General features: G+C 42.9%; 1 protein-coding gene across 4 annotated transcripts in view; it reads right to left on the bottom strand.

Moving 5' to 3' along the window:
* The window catches only part of GDI2 (GDP dissociation inhibitor 2), a 44,706-nt gene extending 25,584 nt beyond the window's left edge, over window positions 1–19,122 (bottom strand). Inside the window, exons 1-4 of one of the 4 annotated variants that reach the window (XM_002750019.7) lie at window positions 18,894–19,122; window positions 7,270–7,377; window positions 2,911–3,010; window positions 370–504 (exon numbers count right to left, since the gene is read on the bottom strand). In XM_002750019.7, coding sequence (XP_002750065.1) covers window positions 370–504; window positions 2,911–3,010; window positions 7,270–7,377; window positions 18,894–18,938 — 388 coding nt within the window. In that variant the 5' untranslated portion in view covers window positions 18,939–19,122. Of the gene's footprint in view, window positions 1–369; window positions 505–2,910; window positions 3,011–7,269; window positions 7,378–18,058; window positions 18,665–18,893 lie in introns of those variants that run through there. The other 3 variants (XM_078329362.1, XM_035306737.3, XM_035306738.3) reach the window with 3 other exon arrangements.
* Window positions 19,123–21,866: the final 2,744 nt, after the last annotated feature.

The raw sequence follows: 21,866 nt of genomic DNA, 5'->3' as shown, positions 1-21,866 counted from the left end.
ATAAAATGGAAACCCTATCTCATAGAGAGGTTTCAAAAGTCAAATAAGAAAACGATATGGAGTGTTCAGTACAGAGCCTTCAGACACAAGACATACTCTACAAAAAGCATAGCTATTATGAATTATTATGAAAAGAACCCTATTAACCCTAGATGGGATCTAGGGTTAAAGCTACATGGTCTATAGATGATCATCTGAACTCTAAGCTTCAAAGGGGTAGGAATTCTTGAACATTTTGTTCACTGATGTATTCCCAACTGCCTAGAACAGTGTCTGGCACATGACAGACATTCAATAAATATTTGTTGACTAGGCCCTAAGACACTTTTCCAGTATAAAATCTCATGCTGAGAAAATAAAACTACTTACTAGATGCCAGGGCTTCTGCTTCAGTGGAAGGAACCTTGTAGATTTTTCCACCCTTATAGACAAAGCTTCCTTCAGTCACTTTAAAATCCAGATAGCGAGTTACCTCTGTATAAAGCAGCATCTTAACCAGCTGACCTGAAAAGTCACATAATTCAAACTATAACTTAAATTTTTCTCAAATTTTTCCTGACAATGTTCAATAACTCCAATGAAATAATCATTTTTTGAGACAGAGCAGCCCTCTGTTGCCCAGGCAACCGTGCAGCAGCACTATCACAGCTCACTGCAACCTCAGCCTTCTGGGCTCATGCAATCCTCCAGCCTGACACTCCCAAGTACCTGGCACCACCACGCCTGGCTAATTTTTTTTTTTGGTATTGTTTTTTAGCGATTGGGCTTTGCCATGTTGCCCAGACTGATCTCAAACTCCTGAGCTAGCTCAAACAATCCACCCACCTTGGCCACCCAAAATGCTGGGATTACAAGCATGAGCCGCTGTGCCTGGCCCAAATTAATCTCCAAAGCTGTATTTTAAATGAGACAACCAAAATTCATACTTATCACACTGCACATTACAAGTTTTAGTTGCTTTCTTCCTACTCAACGTGGAATACATAGGTTTATTCTTTTTTTTGAGACAAAGTCTGGCTCTGTTGCCCAGGCTGGAGTGCAGTGTCATGATCTCGGCCCACTGTAAACCGCCTCCCAGGTTCAAGCGATTCTCCTGCCTCAGCCTCCTGAGTAGCTGGGATTACAGGTGCACACCACTAAGTCCAGCTAATTTTTGTGCTTTTAATAGAGACGGGGTTTTACCATGTTGGTCAGGCTGGTCTCGAACTCCCAACCTCACAATCCACCTCCACTTTGGCCTCCCCAAAGTGCTGGGATTACAGGTGTGAACCACGGTGCCCAGCCCAGTTTTTTCTTAATGTTACAACTTAAAGGTTAATAATTCTATCAACTTGCTTTTGCAAAAGCAATAAAAAATTTATTAGCGGTATGAGGTTCCAAATTAGAGTATTATTGGCCAGGCACATGTGGCTCATATCTATTAATCCCAGCACTCTGGAATGCCAAGGAGTGAGGACTGTTTGAGCCCAAGAGTCCAAGACCAACCCACACAACACAGTGAGACCTCATCTCTCAGATAACAAAAAAATTAGCCAGGTGTCGTGGGACACCCAGTTAATCAGGACATAGAAGTGAGAGGATAGCTTGAGCCCAGAAGGAGGGCTGCAGTGAGCTATGATTGCATCATGACACTCCTGCCTGGGTAACACAGTGAAACTCCTGTGCCTAAAATTAAAATAATAGGGCCAGGCGCGGTGGCTCACGCCTATAATCCCAGCACTTTGGGAGGCCAAGGCGGGTGGATCACGAGGTCAAGAGATCGAGACCATCCTGGTCAACAAGGTGAAATCCTGTCTCTACTAAAAATACAAAAATGAGCTGGGCATAGTGGTGTGTGCCTGTAGTCCCAGCTACTCGGGAGGCTGAGGCAGGAGAACTGCTTGAACCCAGAAGGCGAAGGTTGCTGTAACCCGAGATCATGCCATCGCACTCCAGTCTGGTAACAAGAGCGAAACTCCATCTCAAAAAAAAAAAAAAAAAAAAAAGAAATACGGCCGGGTGCAGTGGCTCACGAGGTCAAGAGATCGAGACCATCCTGGTCAACATGGTGAAACCCCGTCTCTACTAAAAATACAAAAAATTAGCTGGGCATGGTGGCGCGTGCCTGTAATCCCAGCTACTCAGGAGGCTGAGGCAGGAGAATTGCCTGATCCCAGGAGGTGGAGGTTGCGGTGAGCTGAGATTGCGCCATTGCACTGCAGCCTGGGTAACAAGAGCGAAACTCCGTCTCAAAAAAAAAAAAAGAAATACTTAGCTTATAATCCCAGCATTTTGGGAGGTTGAGGCAGGTACAACTCTTGAGGTCAGGAGTTGGAGACCAACTACATCTCTACTGAAAGTACAAAAATTAGTAGGGCATGGTGGCACGCACCTGTAATCCCAGCTAACTGGGAGGCTGAGGCAGAAGAATCACCTGAACCCAGGAGGCAGAAGTTGTAGTGACCCAAGATCACGCCACTGTACTGCACTCCTGCTTAGGTGACAGAGCAAGACTCCATCTCAAAAAAAAAAAAAAAAAATAGCTCCTCTAAAATAAAAAAAAGTGAAAATAAAATTTTAAAAGCCTACAGATTAGAAAAAATATTAAAATACTGCTGTTTGTAAAGGCCCAGTTATCTAAGACTGTCATAGAAGCGCCAACAGTAAGTCTGTGCCAAAGGCTCTCAATCTTGGTAGGTACTATGCCACAGCATCATTTGTTTCTCCAGAACCAACTACTAACACGTCACAACGCCTTCCATCCTTTCCTAAATGACTTCAGATATCTAACAGACTACGTTACTCACCATGATGTTCCATTCAGCAAAACCCAGTTCTTCATTCCCAAAACAGTTCTCCCTGTCAAAAGTCAGTTTTGGCATTCAAACTGCAATCCAAGTACTGTCATAAATTTAAGTTAGAATTCTTTACCATTAGCCATAAGGAACTTGGGAATCAAGTCAACATTCCAGTCTCTTCCTCTCCCCATTGACTCTGGTGGTGATCCCGGTATTTTAAATCTTTTGTATAACTAAAAGCAAGGACAAAAATACCCATAAGGTAATAACATTTCATTTTATTACAATATGTACATATTTTTTATTAAGTGTTTTTAGTATAATAATACCACTATGCTAGTAAAATATGAAGGCATTTCATCTTTTATTAGATACAATTTTTAGCAAGGTTCCAATACATATGTAAATTAATTATCAAACTCATTATGGCAGAAGTGAGTTTTGTTTTTCACTAGCAGAAAATATACAAGAAGGCCAGATGCAGTGGCTCATGCCATTAATCCCAACACTTTAGAAGGCCAAGGCAAGTGCATCCCTTGAGGTCAGGAGTTTGAGACCATCCTTGCCAACATGGTGAAACCCCACCTCTACTAAAAACACAAAAATCGGCCAGGTACAGTGGCTCACACCTGTAATCCCAGCACTTTGGGAGGCTGAGGCAGGTGGATTATGAGGTCAGGAGTTCAAGAGCAGCCTGGCCAAGATGGTAAAACCCCATCTCTACCAAAAATACAAAAATTAGCCAGGCACAGTGGCAGACACCTGTAATCCCAGCTACTTGGGAGGCTAAGGCAGGAAAATCACTTGAACCCAGGAGGCAGAGGTTGCAGTGACCATCATGCCACTGCACTCCAGTCTGGCAAGAGAATAAAATGCCATCTCAAAAAAAAAAAAAAAACCTGGCTAGGTGTGGTGGCATGTGCTGTAATCCCAGCTACTCGAGAGGCTGAGGCAGGAGAACCACGTGAACCTGGGAGGTGGAGGTTGCAGTGAGCCAAGATGGCACCACTGTACTCCAGCTTGAGTGACAAAGCAGGACTCCATCTCAAAAAATAAATAAATAAATAAAACAAGACTTTTTGTCAGGAAGTATATGCAGAACTAGTATGTCACTGATAATCAGAAATCATTTAAATTCATTCTCTCCCAAATAAAAAGCTATCAAAGGCTTAATTTTGCTTTTGTATTATGTAAGGAATCCAAAATAAACTCCAGATTCTTCCTAATCAAAAGACAATTAAAATTTGTTCATCAACTTATCATTTTTGAGCTTTACTAAGGTGTAACTGATACATAAAAACAGCCTATTTCCTGCATACATTTTGGTGAGTCTGGACATAATGTACACCCATAACATCACAAGGTACCAATTATATCCATCACCTCCAAAAATGTCCTTTTTTCTTTTATCATGTTTTGTGTTAAGAATACTCAATTTATAATTCACATGAATTGAAATGAAGCTCAGATTTTAAAAAGCTTAATAGTTTCACTCGAGCTCATGAATCCTACTAAGATAGAACAGAATAAGACAACTAGTAGATATTTATTCAATAAAAATTCTAACTGGGTGCAGTGGCTCATGCCTATAATCCCAGCACTTTCGGAGGCAGAGGCAGGAAGATCACCTTAGGCCAGGTGTTCGAGACCAGCCTGACCAACATGGTGAAACCTCACCTCTACTAAAAATACAAAAAATTAGCCTGGCATGGTGGTGCATGCTTGTAGCCCCAGCTACCCAGGAGGCTGAGGCATGAGAATCATCTGAGTCCAGGAAGTGGAGGCTGCAGTGGGCCAAGATCGTGCCATTGGACTGCAGCCTGGGTGACAGAGAAAGACTCTGCCTCAAAAAATTCACAACTCTTTGAACATATCTGGGGAGAAAAAAAGGAAAAGAAATCTTACTCATCGTATTGAAGATCAGCTAAGAAATATACTAGGCCAGGTACAGAGGCTTACACTTGTAACCTCAGCACTTTGGAAGGCCAAGGTGGGCAGATCACTTGAGGCCAGGAGTTCAAGACCAGCATGGCCAACAAGGCGAAACCCCATCTCTACTAAAAATATTTTAAAAATTAGCTAGGCGTGGTTGTCCACACCCGTAATCCCAGCTACTCAGGAGGCTGAGGCACGAGAAACACTTGAATCCAGGAGGTGGAGGTTGCAGTGAACCAAGACTGTACCACTACACTCCAGCCCGGGCAACAGAGCAAGATTCCATCCCCCCACCCCCGAAAAAAAAAATAAGGAAAAGAAAAAAAATTGTGGGGAGACTTGTAAATTAAGAGAATAAAGAGGTACCCAAGCAGTGTGGCTCTCACCTATAATCCCAACACTTTGGGAGGACAGAGTGAGAGGACACTTGAGGCCAGGAGTTTGAGACCAGCTTGGGCAACAAAGAGAGACCCCATCTCTACAAAAATAAAATAAAATTAGCCAGGCAGGTGGTATGCATCTTTATCCCCACTACTTAGGAGGCTGATGCAGGAGGATCTCTTGAGCCCAGGAGTTCAAGGCTATGGCAAGCTACGATCGCACCAATAAACTTCAGCCTGGGCAACAGAGCAAGACCCTATCTCTTAAAAACAAACAACAACAACAAAGAATAAAGGGGTGTGGTGGCTCACACCTGTAATCCCAGCACTTTGGAAGGCCAAGGTGGACAGATCACATGAGGTCAGGGGTTTCAGACCAGCCTGGCCATCATGGTGGAACCCCGTCTCTACTAAAAATACAGAAAAATTACCTAGGCATGGTGGTGCATGCCTGTAATCCCAGCTACTCAAGAAGCTGAGGCAGAATAATTACCTAAACCTAGAAGGCGGAAGCTAGAGTGAGCCAAGATAGTGCCACTGCACTCCAGCCCTGACGGCAGAGTAAGATTCTGTCTCAAAAATAAATAAAGAAATAAAGAAAGAAAGGGAGAGAGAGAGAAAATCATACCAAATATGACTGTGACATTGAACCTTTATTGATCCTGGTTTAAAAAACAAAAGAAGGCCGGGTGCGGTGGCTCAGGCCTATACTCCTAGCAACCCCATCTTTAAAAAAAAAAAAAAAAGAAAAAAGAAATAAATAAAATAAAAAACAAAAGACTAACAAACAGCTATGTAAGAGATTACTGGGATCACTGAGAAATCTGAATACTGTCCTGGATATGGTAACGGTATTTATGCTTATGGAGGAGAAATGTTATTGTTAGCAGATGAATGCTGAAGTATTTTAATCAAGTCTCATGATGTCTTACTATTTTCAATGAATCAAAACCAGTAACAAGAAAAGAGACATGAAAAAAATACAGAAAACAAAAAAAAGAAAAAGAAAAAGAAAAAAATACAGAAATCACTAATTGCTGAACTCAGAAGATTTGTTATACATTGTATTCTTTTCGTTGTTTTTTTTTTTTTTTGAGACAGAGTCTCCCTTTGTTACCAGGCTGGAGTGCAATGGCCCAGCTCACTGCAACCTCCTAGCTTCAAGTGATTCTCCTGCCTCAGCCTCCTGAGTACTTGGGACTACAGGCGTGTACCACCATACTCAGCTAATTTTTTTATTTTTAATACAGACAGCATTTCACTATGTTGGCCAGGATGGTCTTAATCTCTTGACCTCGTGATCTGCCTGCCTCAGCCTCACAAAGTGCTGGGATTACAGATGTTCAGTGAACCACTGAATACAATAATACAATGCCTGGCCACACTGTATTATTTTTTAAACTTTTCTGTATTACTGAATATAGAAAAAAATTATTTTTGATAAGTATTAAGTCTAATGTCACTGCTTAAAGTCATCGATGAGACCTATCTCCCGTAAAACACAGTACAGTTCAACAAACCTCACACGCAGAAACAAATCAATAAATATTATAGTACACACACTGTGGAAATGCTATATGTATCCACGTTCACAGTATAACAAAAGGAACTAAGCTTTGTAGTCACATAACTTAGGTTTACAACCCATCTCAGATTTTAACCCCACAGAGACTATTTTGTAATCTGACAAATGGAGATTTAAAAAAAAAAAATCTTTAACTGAAGGAATAAAAACCACAAGGAAAGCTCTGGCACATCAGGCGATCCTCTACCCTCCCTTTCTAGACTATACTCTATTAACTCTGAGAGAAGAAATAACTATTCCACGTAACAAAGGAAGTTAAAATGTAGATTTCTATGGGCTTCAAACTAAAAGCTCCTGAAAAACAGTGCTCCAGATATTCCATTTAATAAAACAAAATTAAGACCATCTCTAAGGAATAAGGAAGAGATTCACAAGTGAAATACTCACAAAATGTGAAAGGTGTTATGAAATTGACTAATACAGCTGGGCCCGGTGGCTCACACCTGTAATTGTAGCACTTTGGGAGGCTGAGGTGGGTGGATCACCTGAGGACAGGAGTTCAAGACCAGCCTGGCCATAATAGTGAAACCCCATCTTTAAAAAAAATTTAAAAACTTTAAAATTTTAAAAAAAGAAATTGACTAATACTTACATCTTCCAGTGGTGTTATAGACGCACTCTCTCCTCCATAGTAAGGGTTTTGATCCATATGAAGAACTTTCTTGCCATTCACTGACATTATACCAGACAGGATACATTCCTATAGAAAAAGCATAGTATCTTGAACAAAAGTTCTACAGCATGTTCAAAACAGATTTTTTTCTTAAAGCCCGCCATTACACATTCTCTTAATTATACTTACATTCATGCAACATGTGACTTAATTTATGGAAAAAGCCCTTAAGAAACCAGGGGTCCAAGTGTGGCTTGTGGGCCCTGTAGGTCCCAAAATTAAAACTTTCCATAACAACACTAAGACATTAGTCACCTTTTTATATATATATATATATATATATATATAATCTTTTTTTTGAGACAGAGTTTCACTCTTTTTGCCCAGGCTGGAGTGCAATGGCGCAATCTCGGCTCACTGCAATGTCCACCTCCCATGTTCAAGCGATTCTCCTGCCTCAGCCTCCCAAGTAGTTGAGATTACAGGCGCCCACCACCACCGCCAGCTAATTTTTTGTATTTTTAGCAGACACAGGGTTTCACCACATAGACCCGGCTGGTCTTGAACTCCTGACCTCAGGCGATTCTCCCACCTCTGCCTCCTGAAGTGCTGGCATTACAGGTGTGAGCCATGGCACCCAGCCTACTCACCTTTTTAAACACTGTTGATATTTCCACTCAAGATGTAAAATCAATGCTGAATAAAACAAATATGACTGGGCTCTAAACTATACTAGAAGTCATTACATTCTTCATCACCAGGCATTCACTTAAGTATGTCCTTGATAAAAGCATTAAAAAGCAACTTTACTGGCCAGGCATGGTAGCTCATGCCTGCAAGCCCAGCACGTTGGGAGGCCAAGGTGGGTGGATCGCTTGAGCCCACGAGTTTCAGACCAGCCTGGGCAACATGGTCAAACCCTGTCTCTACTAAATACACAAAAATTAGCCAGGCATGGTAGTGCATGTCTGTAATTTCAGCTACTCAGGAGGCTGAGGCAGAATCATTGAACCCAGGAGGCGGGGGCCGCCATGATCTGAAACTATACCACTGCACTCTAGCGTGGGTGACAGAGCAAGACTGAGTCACACACAAAAAAATAAACTGATTAAACATACAACCTTCAAGAATCATCTTTTAAATATTCTGTGTGACAAAATGGGAAATAGAAAGCACTTTGACTCAGGGAAAACCTTCCGTGCCACTGATCTATAAGCTGAACCAGCCACTTTGTTATGAATAATCATTTTTATTTGAAAGAACTGACCAACAAACTACGGTTATTCAGAGTTAGGTATTTTCTCAAAAAACAACATAAAGGAAAATAACTGACATATCTGTTGCCAATAACAAAAAGTCAAATTTTAAATAAAAATTAGAATTATGGAAAACTTGTCCAGGTGCAGTTACTCATGCCTGTAATCCCAGCACTTTGGGAGGCAGAGGCGGACAGATCACCTAATGTCAGGAGTTCAAGACCCCATCTCTACTAAAACTACAAAAAATTAGCTGGATGTGGTAGTGGGGTGCCTGTAATCCCAGCTACTTAGGAGGCTGAGGCAGGAGAATCAGTTTAGCCTGGAAGGTGGAGGCTGCAGTGAGCCAAGATCTTACCATTGCACCTCAGCCTGGCGGCAGCAAAAACAAATCTTCATCTCAAAAAAAAAAAAAGAAAGAAAGAAAATATACTCAGGCAGATGGCTTAAGCCCAGGAGTTGGAGACCAGTCCAGGCAACATGGCAAAACCCTATCTCTGCAAAAAGTACAAAAAATAGCTGGGCATGGTGGCGAGTGCCTGCAGTCCTAGCTACTCAAGAGGCTGAGAGGTGGGAGGACTGCTTGAACCCACCAGGGCGAGGGTGCAGTGAGCTGTGATCAGGCCGCTGCACTTCAGCCTGGATAACAAAGTAAGATCCTATCTCAATAACAAAAAAAAAGTACATGTACATTTAAAATTGTTACACGTTAACATATAATGGGTTTATTATTTGTCAGTGAATTATTTATTCCTCCATTTCTAATATGATCGATATCAATAGCTACAACCCTTGTAACAAAAGCTCTTCAAGGTCCTTAATTGTTTTAGAATGTAAACAGATCCTGAGACTAAAAGCTTTGAAAACTAGAGCCCTAAGCAAAGCATCTAGAATAACCACCAATAAATTACAATCAACAGCAAAGTATAAATGACCACTCTCAGGAAAAAGATAAAGCAAGAATGGATACACTAAGACAAAACAAATTAAGAAGAAGGAAAACATTAAAGAATACTAAAGAATGCAATTAAAGTGAAGAAATACAAGGATGGGGCCTATAATCACTCAAAAAGGTGATCAGTGTTTTCTTAAAGAGACAAAGAAAATTCCACGTATCTATCAACCCTTAATGTTTCTCAAATTTATCCAAAGGACCCTAGATGTCAAAAAACAATCTTATTCTCTAGAAGTCTATTTGACTCTGAAACCCTGATATTTAAAATTTGCACAAATTTCAAGTTTTCTTCCATCATGTATCTACTCATTTCACTTTTAAATATTTTAACTTACTTACCATAAGGTTCAAATCTTACTACAGAAGTGTAATTTCTTTTTCTTTTTCTTTTGACCCTAACCCTAACCTGTTGTCCACACTGAAGTGTGGTGGCATGATCTCGGCTCACTGCAACCTCTGCCTCCTGGGTTCAAGTGATTCTCCTGTCTCAACCTCCTGAGTAGCTGGGATTATAGGCAGGCACCAGCATGCCTGGCTAATTTTTGTGTTTTTAGTAGAGATGGGTTTTCGCCATATTGGCCAGGGTGGTCTTGAACTCTTGACCTGTGATCCACCCACCTCAGCCTCCCAAAGTACTGGGATTACAGGTGTGAGCCACTACACCTGGCCTGAATCATTTTTTTCTTTGGCTCAAGAAACAAACCATTCTAAGCACTCCAGAAGGCCCTCATGCCCTATTCCAATCATAACCACCACCATCCCCCAGCACTCTCATAATTTCTAATAACAATATTTGTTCTGCCTGCTTCTGAACTCCATAAAAATGGAATCATGTGTATTTACTTTCTGCATCTGACATTATGCAACGTTTCAAAAAATTCTTTCATGTTTTGTGTGTGGTCTATTTATTCTCATTGCTATAGAGCAGAAGTCCCCAAAGGCCATGAGCCAAATCCAGCCTGAAGACTATTTCTGTAAAGTTTTATTGGCAAATACTCATATCTGTTCATGTACATACTGTTTATGGCTGTTTTCCTAGTACCACAGCAGAGTTGGGCAGCTGTGACAGAGACCAGAAAGTCTACATCACCTAAAATATTTGCCATCTGGACCTTTCCAGAGAGTACACCTAACCCTGCAAGCAGGGCTTCTCAGTGTAGTTCCTGACTTGGCATCACCTGCCAACTTGTTAGAAATGTAAATTCTAAGCAGAATCTCAAACTTCAGGTTTATTCACTTCAGCTGGAAGGCTTGAAAAAAAAAAAAAAAAACAGATAGCTAGGCCCCATCTCCAGAGCTTCTTAGTTAGTAGGACTAAGGTTGGGTCCGAGAATTTGCTCTTAAAATAAGGTGTAATATGGGCCAGGCAGCGTGGTTGATGCCTGTAATCCCAGCACTTTGGGAGGCCAAGGTGGATGGATCACTTGAGGCCAGGAGTTCAAGACCACCCTGGCCATCATGGTGAAACCCCATCTCTTTAAAAAAAAGAAAGAAAAGCAATTATTAAAAATAAGGTGTAATATGAAAAAAAAAGAGAGAGGTGGGGCAGGGGCAGACAGGGTCTCACTCTGTTGCCCAGCCTACAGTGTAGTGGTGTGATCATGGCTCACTGCAGCCTCAAATTCCCGGCTCAAGAGATCCTCTCACCTCAGCCTCCCGATTAGCTGGGACTACAGGTGTGTGCCACTACGCCTGCCTAACTTTTTAATTTTTTTGTAGAGATGGTGATCTCACTATGCTGCCCAGCCTTGGTCTTGCAAAGCAAGCTTTGCCTAAGCAATCCTCCCACCTTGTCCTCCCAAAGTGCTGGGGTTACAGGTGTCAGCCACCACTGATGATGAGGTGATAGTGATGATGCTGGTCCGGGACCAATTTCAAGAATTACTAAAGCTGTGTTTGCAAATTTTAGCATATAAAAATAACCTAGAGATCCTGTTAAAATGTAAATTCTGATTCTGTGTAGTATCTGGGTTGGGACCTAAAATTCTGTATTTCTGGTAAATTCTCAGGTGCTGCAGATGCAGCTGATCTATGGATCGCACTTTGGGTAACACAGCTGTAGAGGATTCCATTGAATGAATAAACCACAATTTACTTCGCCATTCTACTCTTGGTGGATATTGGGATAGTTTCCAGTTTTTTACTATTACAAATAATACTCTTTGAACATTCTCATATGTATCTTTTAAGTGTGCATTTCTGTTACATATCAAGAAGAGCATGAATACATTCAACTTCAACAGGTATTACCAAACAGCTTTCCAAAATGGTTGTACCAACTTACACTTTTGTCAGCAGTGAGTCAAAGTCCCCAGTGTTTCAAATCCTTGACCACTTATACTGTTGCCTTTTTAATTTTTAGCCATTCTAGTTAAGAAGTGATTTAAGGGGCGCGGTGACTCACGCCTGTAATCCCAGCACTTTGGGAGGCCAAGGCCGACAGATCACAAAGTCAGGAGGATCCAGACCAGCCTGGCCAACATGGTGAAACCCAGTCTCTACTAAAATACAAAGTATCAGCCAGGTATGGTGGCGTGCCCCTGTAGTCCCAGTTACTGGGGAGGCTGAGGCAGGGGAATCGCATGAACTCAAGAGGCAGAGGTTGCAGTGAGCTAAGATCACACCAATGCACTCCAGCCTGGCAGCTGACTCCATCTAAAAAAAAAAGTGATTTAATTTGCATTTCCTGATGACAAATAAGTTTAAATAGTTTTTTGTTTTGTTTTGAGACGGAGTTTCGCTCTTGTTACCCAGGCTGGAGTGCAATGGTGCGATCTCGGCTCACCGCAACCTCCGCTTCCTGGGTTCAGGCAATTCGCCTGCCTCAGCCTCCCGAGTAGCTGGGATTACAGGCACGCACCACCATGCCCAGCTGATTTTTGTATTTTTAGTAGAGACGGGGTTTCACCATGTTGGCCAGGATGGTCTCGATCTCTTGACCTTGTGATTCGCCCGTCTTAGCCTCCCAAAGCACTGGAATTACAGGCGTGAGCCACTGTGACCTGCCAGAGTTCAACTTTTGAAAGCAAAATCTCAGCAAGCAAATTAGAGTGATCCACAGCTTCTACATATAACCTTTTGCACTAAGCATGACCCACTGGACCACAGCCATAAAGCAAGCACTGAGACCTAAAATAAAGGGTCCAGTAATTTAAAGACTTGGCTGAGTCCAAAGAGCTAACAGTAATTGCCTTCAAAGGCACCACCTGGAGCAAATATGACAAGAGCTAACCAAAACTAATCAAAAATCCGCAGGCCCACTCTATACCCAACTATTATAAAAGATTGCTTCTACACTGCTAAAAGAGTAAAATATGTAATAACAAACATGATATTCTAAACTTTGTTTTAAAACATCAGGTGAAGTCATTAATTCATTGATAAAACTTATCAATCATATCTGGGCACAGATTAATGATCTTCAATTTTATTATTTTCCAAAATTAACTGCTCAAAATTAAAGTCTACTACAACCTATCTGGTGAATACACAATATTCATAAGCAAAGCTCATCAAAGCCATAGAAACTAAGCTTCTCTTTTTCACACTAGAAAAGCTGGTCCATCTATCAATCTATCATGTACATCAAGAATACTAATAACTTTCACCAGGAAACTTGCATGTAAATGAATATTCACCAATACATGAGATTTAAATCTAACAGGTAAGAGTACTCCACATGTAACTTCAAACTCACCTACAAATGCCCTAAGCAAGGTAAGAATACACATTCGCAACCAAAATCACTAAGACTCTAAAACCATCTTCCGAATCCAAGTTCTGTATGACTAGCATCTGCCAGCCACCTGGCACTTGATGTTCTCCGACATAAAAGGAGGTAACCAGCCAAAATGGCTTTTAATTTTTTATTTCCTTTTTTTTTTTCTTCTTTATTTTTAACTTTGCCTCTCAAGTAGCTGGGATTACAGGTGCATGCCACCACATCCAGCTACTTTTTGTATTTTCAATAGAGGCAGGGTTTTACCATGTTAGTCAAGCTGGTCTCGAATCCCTGACCTCAGGTGATCCGCCCACCTTGGCCTCCCGAAATGCTGGGATTACAGGCATGAGCCACCATGCCCAGATGGTTTTTAATGTTTAACTGCACCAAAGTGCCAGTATGTGTAGACATGTGGATGTGGGGCTGGGGGATGGAACCATCCATCAGCAATACTGACATTCTCTTCCTTCAGCATCCTACATATAATAGCAGAGTTGCAATAATCAAACACAGAATAACTCACTTGGAAAACACCCAAACATAATAGACAAAGCACCTGAAGAGGCTGAATAGAATTTCTACATATGAACTGCTATACCTAAATGGTGTTTCCATGGCCAGTAATACTAAAGAGTATGCTAAAAAATTAATGCCTACACCCCATCCCCAAACACAAAGCAACTTAAGACTTGGAAGGGAACAGAACCCCATCTCTACAAAAGATACAAAAACTACATGCCTCCTGTAGTCCCAGCTAACTTGGGAGGCTGGGGTGGGAGGATCACTTGAGCCTGGAAGGTTGAGGCTACAGTGAGCCATGATCACACAACTGCACTCCAGCCTGGAAAGACCGAGACCCTGTCTCAAAAACAAACAAAAAACAAAAAAGCCCTCTCTATACCCTATCAAATCCTACTGCATTTTAAAGTTCTGTATGGGTCGGATGCGGTGGCTCTTGCCTGTAATCCCAGCACTTTGGGAGGCTAAGGTGGGCAAATCCCTTGAGGTCAGGAGTTCAATACCAGCCTGGCCAACGTGGTGAAACCCCATCTCTACTAAAAACACAAAAATATTAGCTGGGCATAGTAGTCAGTGCCTGTAATCCCAGCTACTTGGGAGGCTAAGGCAAGAGAACTACTTGAACCGGGCTCAGAGACTGTGCCACTGCACTCTAGCCTGGGTAACAGAGAGCTCTTGTCTCAAAAATAAAAATAAAGTTCTGTTATAAAAAAAAAAAACTACCAAATATATACACACACGCAAATGTGATCAGGAGTACAAAGTATCTAATAATTAATATTAAAGCCCCTTCTCAAAGCTACTTACCTAGAAATATGAGAAAATGCATTAATAAGAAAAATTTTAAATCAGTTCATTTCAGCTAGGTGCAGTGGCTCACATCTGTAATCTTAGCACTTTGGGAGACTGACACGGGTGGATCACCTGAGGTCGGGAGCTCAAGACCAGCCTGGTCAACATGGTGAAACCTCGTCTTTACTAAAAATACAAAAATTACCTGGGTGTGGTGGCAGGCACCTGTTAGTTACCAGGCAGGCTGAGGCAGGAGAGCTGCTTGAACCTGGGAGGTGGAGGTTGCAGCGAGCCAAGACCGCACCACTGCACTCCAGCCTGGGTGACAGGCTGTCTCAAAAAAATAAAAATCAGTTCATTTCAATGGCGTTTCTTACAGCAACAACATAATAAAAATGCCCATCGGTTTTATGCAGAATGTTTCTTTAAATGACTCTGCCCCTCCAGTGCATCTCATTAAAAACTGTCAAAGGATACCTTCTCTTGAAGTGTGGCTAATTATATCACTTTCCTGCTCAAAGTCCCCTCTCACTGCCTTGAAGATAATTTTCACATTTCTTAGCCTAGAATATTTCACATTATTGTATGCCTTCTTTCCAACTCTATTATGCCTCTCAGAACCTTCTATTTCAAACAAAATAAACTCCCCATTTCCTACATAATCCTTGACTTAGCACTGATTTACACTGCCCTCTGCCTAAAATCATTCCTCCATTCAAAGCTTGCCAATATTTTGTTAAAGCCAGCTAAATGTCTCCTATTTTATAAAGGTTTTCCTGATTCCCTGTCTGAATTCTCATAAATGCACCTCTTAAGGGACTTAGTACTTTCTCATACTAATTCTTATTAGTTATACTACTCCAAACATGAGAGCAAGCTACTTATAGACAGATTCGGTGTTTACCTTTTTACTGCCCATAACTGATCACAATAGTCACTGAAGTTTAAATAACTGAAACTAGTACTCCAGTAACAGTCTCCAATCAGGTACCATGGGAGGGAAGACAGAGGTAACTGCAGCGTATCACACATGTGAACATCTACCAGTGGCCTTTTAAACCCAATGTCACACTATTGTCATCCCTACATGCTAAAATATGTCTAATTTCACTTGATTTTATTTTGGCCAAGATGCTTAAGACTGGTTTAAACTGCCTATAACATAGCTCCCTAGTGCATCTGTAAATACTGATCCTATGATCACTACTTTGTGAATAGAAAGTCCTTTGTCTACAGAACTCTTACACCGCTATAAACAAGAACTCTCAAAAAGCAGATCTAAGATTAAGCAAATCCAAGAGGCAATCTGAATTACAGTTTGGAATTTTAAAATCAAGTACAAAACCTCCTCTCTGAATCTGGTATCGCAAAATTTTGATAGAGAGAAATGGGGAAAAGTATCTGGGACGTAAAGCAAGTTTTTAAACATATAATGCTGAAAACCATCTGGGTAAATATCACTAAATTACATATTTCTATTGATAAATCCTTACGGTGTAGAACAAAAAACAGGAAGAAAGAACCCTCTGAGAAGCACAAATAGCTATGAAACTACTTTTTTTTTTAATCTATGTCTAACAAGACTTGTGAATTTATTCCCAAGCCCTTAGTAAACTATGTGCAAATTATGTGGTGAGAAGCTGCCTACACATGCTGAAAGCAGAGAAAAGTGAATGTTGTCAGTCTAACAGTAAGATAGAGGGGAAAAAATTTTGGAGAGTAAGCTGAATAGCTCAAAAAGCAGAGCAGCCTGAGAGGAAAGGGAGCAAAAGTTCCTACCAAGCTGAAGGGGTCTTCACAACTTCAACATGTTACAGCTTAACACAATCATTAATCTTCATGATGTGAAATCTTAAGTTATCTATCGAGTAAATTGTTTCTTCGTTTGTTTAAAAACAAAAAAACGTTGTGACAGCACTTAGAAAGGCATTATCCAAAACCTGTGGCTCTTCAGAGATAACCCTGAATTCCTTAGAAAATTCAAGTGCGTGGAATGTTCCATTTCTTTTACACACAGAATGAAGATTTTACTCCTTTATACCAAATCATTTTGTATCTTCTTTATTAGCATTACTATCAGCATCTGTGACTGTGAGCTTGGACTTAACAACTGATACAGTTACAGCACTAAGCAACACAAAACTCCAGCACCTTCTTCACTTCTTTAAAAGTAACAAGTTTCTAGCACTGAAAGTACCTGCCTTTTCTTAGGTTCTTCAATCTCGGGCACTAAGTATAAAGTAAATTTTGAGAAAACTAACTCCAGACACTCAAAAGTTAATTCTAATCTGAGGGCTAACTGGTTTTCTCTTCTTCTACTTTGTAGTCGTCTAATTCCTGGTATCACTACAAGTAAGGATATAAGATTTCTCATTATCGAAATCATCCTGTCATCATTACTCCTATCAATGATGCTAATAATGTGATTGTCCTGGACTGATGTATCAAAGAACATCTCAGAAAACTTAGGAAGGCTCAGAGATTAAAGTTATCACAGCCACAAAACAACAGCAGAAATGGGTCTGATTTCTAGTTAAGTATTCATCCATCATTCATCAAAGAGTTCACATCTCAAATGAAAATTTTTTAAAAGTGCATTCATTATCTTAACTTGTTATATAAAAAGACTGTTTCACCATCTTTGATACAATGTGATGTGAACGAGGCTTGTGGAAGCCTGCATGATGGTGGATTTGCACTCACTTGTCCATGCTCAACTGACCTCATTTGTAAGCAAATCTGAAAGACCATCAACCACCATAGAAAAACAGTGCAACTATCCGGCTCTTACAACATGCTGGCAGCAACGCTACCCATTCCAACGTGCAAAATCCACCACATACTGCTAAGCTCAGCCTGGAATCCCAATCAGGCACTTAGAAAAACACACACACAAAACCTGCAATGGGTAGGGCCTATTCACTTGGCCATCCAACAGTCTTCCAGCTTCTCCAAGACCGTCACAGGATTATTCCTGGACTGGTCAAACATAACAAAGTATTCGGAAAGAATAACCTCTAATAATTGCATATAACTATAAACAGAAAAATGACAGGCCAGAAAAACACCATTCTGATTATTAACAAACCTTTCCTTAAAAAACTGCCAAATAAAAGTTCGAAGGTTTTCTCTTGCCTAGAGACATCGAAAATTATTTGGAGATGTTGCCTGTGGGGGGAAAACTATTAGTTTGATCCTGAGAGATTATAATAAATTTCAAAAATATTGAAGGCTAAGTCTACATTAAATGACTCAGGAATTTGAGGTCAGAGTACATAGGATACACAAGATTCACATCGGTATTCATCTTAATCATGATCAAGCATAATTTCAAATTTCCCCCATAATTTTGTTAAAATATTTTTTCAAATCGAATTTTTTTGCAAGATGAACAGTCATAAAAAAAAAAAAAAAAACAGAAAAAGTACGAACTACAGCGCCTGCCTGCATTATCTGCAGATTATCTGAAGTTCTCTGAGCAGACAGATAATCAGGAAAATCAATATACCACATTATTAGGTACACCTTGTATATTCACGTATCACAATGCATTCTTCATATTATCTTCCAACTCCCTAAAGAAAGCTCCGGAGTACAGAGAACTTGGCCTCTGGCAATCCATCACCAATCCAGTTCTTAGGGAAGAGTCCAGGAGAGACAAAGGAGGCAGGAAACCCACCAAACAAAAGGAGAAGGCGGCGGAGGTCAGGTGCGGGAGCATCTGATATACAAGTTTGGAAAAATCTCAATTTCCATTCTACAGATGCTCAGTCAGTGGAAGCGAGAGTGGCCAGAAGGATTCCGTGATCCTTCTCACGGGGGGGGCGGGAAGGATTAAAAGACTGATTTCTGCGTCTTCTCCAAAAATAGAAGTTGTCAATCCCTGGCAGTTCCGAATCAGTTACTATCCAAGAATTGTCACGAAATGCCGTGCTCGGCTCTGGCAGCCAGACTGACCCGGGGCAGCGGCCGAGGCCGAGTAGGAAACGCCACAGCGAGGCCTGCACCGCCCCTCAGCCTCGGGTGCTCGTCTCCAACCGCGAGAGGTCACCCGCCCAAAGCAGGGCGCTGGCGCCTCGGCCCGGGCGGGTTTCTCCCTCTCCTCCGCTTCCGCAGGCAGCGAGCGCAGCCGCCAGGGCTCGGCCGTTACCCCGCGCCCGAGCCTCGCGGCCCGGGTTCTCCATTTCCCCGCCCGCCCCTCACACTGGGATCCGCCCGCTCGCCCCGGAACGCGGGGCGCCCCCAAGCCGCCCGTGCCCCCAACCCACGACTCCCGTCAGGAAAACTACGGCTGACGGCAGAACCAGACCCCCGAGGACCTGCGACCCGCGGGCCGTGCAGGAGGCAGGGGTGCGCCCACCGTCAGGCCGGTGCCCAGCACGATCACGTCGTACTCCTCATTCATGGCGGGGCAGGCGCGGACGCAGGACCCGAGAAAGGAGAAGGCGCAGGAGCTCCGGGACCACCCTCCGAGGCTGGAAGCGCTCTCGGGCGCGAGGGAAAGAGGAAGAGAGAGGACAGGAAAATGGAGCTGGCGACGAAGGCAGACCGGCCGCCACCTCAGACGGGAACAGAACTAAGCAGGGAGTGGAGGGGTGGGAAGGGAAGGCGGTGACTGAGCCTCCGCAGCCGGGGCGTGGCCTGCAGGCGCCGCGAGGGCCGCCAATCAGGCACTCCCGTAACTCTCACTGGCTACGTGCTTGTCTCTCGCTCAACTTTTTCCTTCCCCGCCTCTCGCGAGAGGAAACGGGTGGAGCGTCACCATTTTGGCTTCCGGTCTCCGTGCAGCTTCTGCCACGGTGGTCCGGGAGGCGGCGCGCGCATTGGGGCGGAGGTGCACGGAACAGCGGGCGGGGACAGGTCCCGGCCACCACGCTCCTGACCCCCGCCGTCGGGGCGGGAGCTCGCACGGTCCAAGGTCCCAGAGCTGGACCGCCGCCCTAGAACTTTGAGCGGGCGCGTGCGGTGTGCACGTGGGCGAGGAACGCGCGCCAGGCCTTCTTTGGGGGTGGCGGCCGCGGTTCCTCCGCGGGGCTGGGTTCGCCGGGGCCCGGAGCCCGCCGGGAAGAGTTCGGAGATCACACGTGTCCTGTTTCCCGCCCTGTATCCTCCCTGTTTGGTGCTTTGCCGGGCGGGTGCCTTAGGAAATTGGGAGGAGGAAAAGCGGCTTCTTTTGAAAAAGTAACCCTTAGATGAGAGTGAAGGCCAGGTTTCATTGGGAAGCCAATCTGCACCTACCGAGGACTGTAACTTAAAGCCGCTGTAAATGTCGTAGCTGGTCTTGGTGTGCAAAGTTTAGGCCGTAAGAAACTGCTCCTTGCTTGCCTTCTACCCGCTCTTCCCTTTTTCTAGAATTCTGTTAGGAATCTAGCTTCAGTGAGGACACAGGTGTAAGCAGACCCCACGAAAGCCTAGGCAGGTGAATTTCCCAAAGGCATTGATACTTGGAAAACCTGTGTTTTCAGCGCGTGATAAATCTGCGTAGTCAGCAAACAATAAAGATTTGGTATTCAAGAATTCAAGTACTTCTCTATGGCAGCTATTCAGAGCATGCCTTGATAGACCGAACTTCATGTTTAAATCATTCCGATTGAAGAAAGAATGAAACAAGTTTTCACAACGTTTCTCACCCATGAGGAAGGTATATTATATTGGACCATGGACCTTTTGGTGGGGGAGGGGAGAAGAAAGCAAAAGTGAAGTTTAAATTTACGTTCAGCCTTAATTTGATTGTGTATATTTGTGACCAAATGAATTAGTGCAAAGTTGGCCATGCAACTGATTATGCAAGTGAGTGTAACTGTTCTATTGGCTAAGTAGATCATGACTAAAGAAGGTCCGTCTGTTGCTGTCTTCAAGTGATCAGGGGGTCATACTACCTCTATTAATGAAATACCCTTTTTAAAAATTTTTCTGAGACACTCTCGCTCTGTCGTCCAGGCTGGAGTGCAGCAGTGCAATCATGGCTCACTGCAGCCTCAATAAAATGAATGGCATGAGCCCGCAGTCCCAGCTACTCAGGAGGCTGAGCTGGGAGGATCACTTGAGCTCGGGAAGGTCAAGGCTACAGTGAGCTGTGATGAACCATCCTCCCACCTCAGTCTCCGGAGTAGCAGAGACCAGAAGTACAGGCCACCGCACCTGACTTCTGACCCATTTTTTTTCAACTAGCAATAACAAGAGCCTTTTTCATAATTGCCCATCAGCCTCTGACTGTTGAAGTGGAATTTAAGCATATCAGCTGAATTATGTTACCATGTTTTAGATGAAGACTATTTCATCAATACTCAGAATTACTGAGAAACTTCAAAACACTGAGATAAGGGAATTGAATTTAAGGCTAATACGGATCCCTTCCTTACACCGACGTTCAGTTCTCAGTACAGGGCCTATTGCCCTACAGAAGGACGACAATCAAACCTGGACTGAGCTTCAATGGACTGAGTCCATCTAAAATTCTCTACCTGGGCAGGGCATGATGGTTCACACCTGTAATCCCAACACTTTGGGAGGCTGAGGTGGGAGGATCACTTGGGGCCAGGAGTTCGAAACCAACCTGGGCTGTAGAGCCTGGGCAACAAACTGAGACCTGTCTCTATAAAAAATTAGCTGGACATGATGGCAAGAGCCTGCAGTTCCAACTTCTCATGAGGCAGAGCTGGGAGGATCACTTGAGCCCCAGAAGGTCAAGTCTACAGTGAGCCATGATGATGCCACTGCACTCCAGCCTGGGGAACAGAACAAGGTCCTGTCTCAAAAAAAGAAAATTCTGTGCCTCTTCTTGGATCTTTCACCCCCACCCATTCTAGTTGCTAGGGAACTTTTAAATAACAAATACTGCTTAAGGTGAAGAGGCTTGAAAGCCACTAATTGGTTCAGTGGATCTCATGCCACAGATGGTAGTTCCTGCTAGAGTGAAACCTTAGGTTTAGGGGAAGTAGGCTGGTTGGTGAAGATGAGTGGAAAACATCAAAATACCAAAATTAGCCAGGCATGGTGGCTCGTGCCTGTAGTCCCAGCTACTCGGGAGTCTGAGGCAGGAGAATCGCTTGAACCCAGGAGGTGAAGGTTGCAGTAAGCCAAGATTGTGCCACTGCACCCCAGCTTGGGGGACAGAGCAAGACTCCATCTCAAAAAAAAAAAAACATTGTACATCCTTAAATATGACCTAATCCCTCAATCCAGCCTCTGCAGATCTCTCCAACTCTATCTTGTAGTGCCCCCTGGCTTCTTGACCATTAAACCACACACACGCTTGTGTTTCAGTTCCTAGAATCTGGTCCAGCCTTTAACCACACAAGGGCCTTTGCATTCTTGGTTCCATGGTACCACC

This window comes from Callithrix jacchus, chromosome 7 (assembly GCF_049354715.1).
Source record: "Callithrix jacchus isolate 240 chromosome 7, calJac240_pri, whole genome shotgun sequence".
Lineage (NCBI taxonomy): Eukaryota > Metazoa > Chordata > Mammalia > Primates > Cebidae > Callithrix > Callithrix jacchus.
This window is presented reverse-complemented; position numbering and strand designations above follow the sequence as displayed.